We start from the raw sequence: 3011 nt of genomic DNA, 5'->3' as shown, positions 1-3011 counted from the left end.
AAAATTTCATTTTTTCTGAAAGGTGGTGTCTATTTACTTGTGACCACGTTGTGTATATATATACATATATATATATATTCCCGCATCAGATTTAAACCCAAGATCTGTAACATACTTTACTTTACCAGTGAGTGCATACTTTACCAGCTGAGCTAAAGGATTAATCCATTAGAGCTTGCTAGTAAAGTACTTTTTTTTTAACAATTCAAGCTACTACATTTCTCCTCTCACAAACAAGGCTCATCCTTGGGCCAAATTTCTGCATCATTTCATGTCCCCACATTGGCTGTCAATTTGGAACTGTTTTTAGATCTATATATTTGCTTGAATAGGATCTGAACCCAGAACCTGTTACTCTTCAGGCAAATGTTCCACCAACTGAGCTAAATGTATAACCCACTAATGCTTATTAGTAAGATATTTTTCGTTAACAACTCAAAATACTACAGCACTACCTGTGAACTTAATATTTAGCTTTATGAGGACAAACATACTATGGGCTAACACAGGTTAAAACACTGATCTCCATGGTTGATAAATTGGGAATAAATTGCATAAGTTAAAATACCTGTATTTGAATAAGGTCTTGGGACCTCAGATTGGGAACACTGGCTTTGAAGGTTCTTTACAAGGTGTGAATTTCAATAATACGAAATAAATTGGATAAAAACATGTTTAGCTTTATATTTCACTGCTAGACATAGCAATATCATCATCATCACGTGCATGGAGGTTGGACTATACTGTACTGCAACTTATTGCTGACTAAAAAAATTCTTTCTTATCAAAAAGAATGAAATTTCAAGTACTGTACTCTTTTAATGGTCATTTTAAAAATTTGTATTTTCAATTAAATTAGTGTCCAAGCTATTAACCATTTTATATTTGAATGGGGGAAAATCAGAAATTCTAATCTACACATAATTAGAGTATTCAATATTTTTCATAAATTATACAACATACAATATTTCAAAATTGGACAAGTTTGATATTTTCCTCACATATAGCAAATGTTGGTGTTGCCCTCCAGTTATTCGAGGATCATATGAGGAAACAACACCAAGAGGTTCCACTTGAACAAATCGATAATCGTCAGACTCTTCTAAGATGACTTCAGCCTAAAAAGTTTAAAAATTATATAAATATATACATGAAGTGTTTTTATGTGTTCGCAACCACATTATTCCTGGACTACAGGATGAGCTACAAAAGTATAAGGAAATTGCTCATGAATTATTTTCTGTTCAAATAAAGCTTGTAATTTTTGGACTACACATGCACTTGTCAAAAGCATCATTTAAAAGATATTACAAACATTAAAGTTCAACAGGTGGAACAATAACTAACAGTACTGATCTATAATTTATATAGTTAAAAACAAAACCTGTTGAATGAGTTGAGTTAATGTTTGTTTTCTTTATAAGAGCAGTTGTAGATTTGTTTTACATATTCTGTTAACTGTTAATTTTGAGGTAAATATAAGTTATTATTTATTAGAAATCCACAATAAAGTATATTTTAAAGACCAAAATTTGGTTTTAAAACATGATTTCTTGTAGAAAGTGTGTTAAAAGGAAATATTTAGCTACTTAAGAACTACAACATACCTTAATCTCAAACTCAGCATAATTGAACACTACAACTCTCATTCCAATCTGTTCACCAATAACAGCTGTAGTTGGTGCCTCCACTGTGATGAAGAAAGGCTTAGTGGCATCATACTACATAAACCAGGTATAAATCATAACTTTAATAAACACACGATACTGTATATATATATATATATATAAATACAAGAAGTACTTAATTATACATGATAAAACATCAGAGGCAACAACTGGCATTTTAAAACTGGATTCTAAGCTCAACTATATTGTATTTACTTTACTGGAGTTTTATATACATTACTACAAATAATGGTTACGTTGAATCTATTAATACTGGTAACATTTAAACACACATGTTAAAAGCCTCTACCAGAATTCAATACTTACATAAACAAACTCATTAAGAATAGCCAACCCAGATTCTTTACTAACTCCTACAGCATTAATCCTCCAGAGCCCAGGTCCTTTTGGTACCTCACAGCCAACAAATTCATCCTCTGCATTTCTGTAATACACAGAGTTTCAGCATGTCTATTATTTGTTTTATTTTAATGGATTGAATCAGGACCAACGTTTTGGGTAACTGGTTTTTAACAGGTATAAAAATGCCAAAATGTTGATTTAAATATTAAAGCTGGCTCAATTCAAATAGCCAATCGACCCAAAGTATTACAATAACGTACTCATTTTTAATTATCCAATATAATCATTTGCCAAAAGAGAAACCTGAGCCTTTTAAAATTAAGTTACGGCTCTAGAACAGTATTTACCTTTTTGAGTGGTCCACATTGTAATTAGTAAATCACGTACATTGTTTATCCATCATAAGCTTATGCTGTATATAGATTTCTTGATCATTTTAGTTAAAATGAATAACACCACAAAACAGATTATACTCAGGATCTTAAAATATGTATGTAAATAATACACTCAGATTATAGTAATCCCAAAGTGAAACAACAGTTCTTGAACCAACAAAACGTTTATTCAAAGCACTAAAATATCCCAATATTTCAGATCTGTCATTATTGCTTAAACTTATCTTTTTTTATTTCGAATAAAATCCTGTCACGATGCATACATTTTAATAATTTTGATTGAGAGGTCTAAAAATGAATGGGAACTGTTTTATATAACCACAAAAGCTTAGTGGTAAAAATCTGTTATTCATTGTTGAAAAAAAAAGTAATTTTTGATTTTGCGGTTTTCATACTGACCCTGTTATAACATCATGCCATGCAAAATCCCCTCCAGTAGCATCAAAGAAAAAACTATTTCTGCTTATTCGATAGATGTGGAAGTCAAGCAATTCTTCGTCTTCGTCTTTCAAATGAAAACCTGTCAGTATCATTAAAAAAAACAAAAAACTCATCAACCTCACAGATAAATACTTAAGCAAGTATA

The 3011-nt window shown here is 30.8% G+C and overlaps 1 protein-coding gene across 1 annotated transcript in view; it reads right to left on the bottom strand.

Annotated features, from left to right (window-relative positions):
- LOC106478544 (CD109 antigen-like) overlaps positions 1–3011 on the bottom strand; it is a 98884-nt gene that overhangs the window by 16368 nt on the left and 79505 nt on the right. Inside the window, exons 17-20 of the mRNA XM_013939093.2 lie at positions 2825–2945; positions 1995–2112; positions 1608–1721; positions 1002–1118 (exon numbers count right to left, since the gene is read on the bottom strand). Coding sequence (XP_013794547.1) covers positions 1002–1118; positions 1608–1721; positions 1995–2112; positions 2825–2945 — 470 coding nt within the window. The remainder of the gene's footprint in view (positions 1–1001; positions 1119–1607; positions 1722–1994; positions 2113–2824; positions 2946–3011) is intronic.

The sequence above is a fragment of the Limulus polyphemus genome, unplaced genomic scaffold (assembly GCF_000517525.1).
Source record: "Limulus polyphemus unplaced genomic scaffold, Limulus_polyphemus-2.1.2 Scaffold223, whole genome shotgun sequence".
Taxonomy (NCBI): Eukaryota; Metazoa; Arthropoda; class Merostomata; order Xiphosura; family Limulidae; genus Limulus; species Limulus polyphemus.
This window is presented reverse-complemented; position numbering and strand designations above follow the sequence as displayed.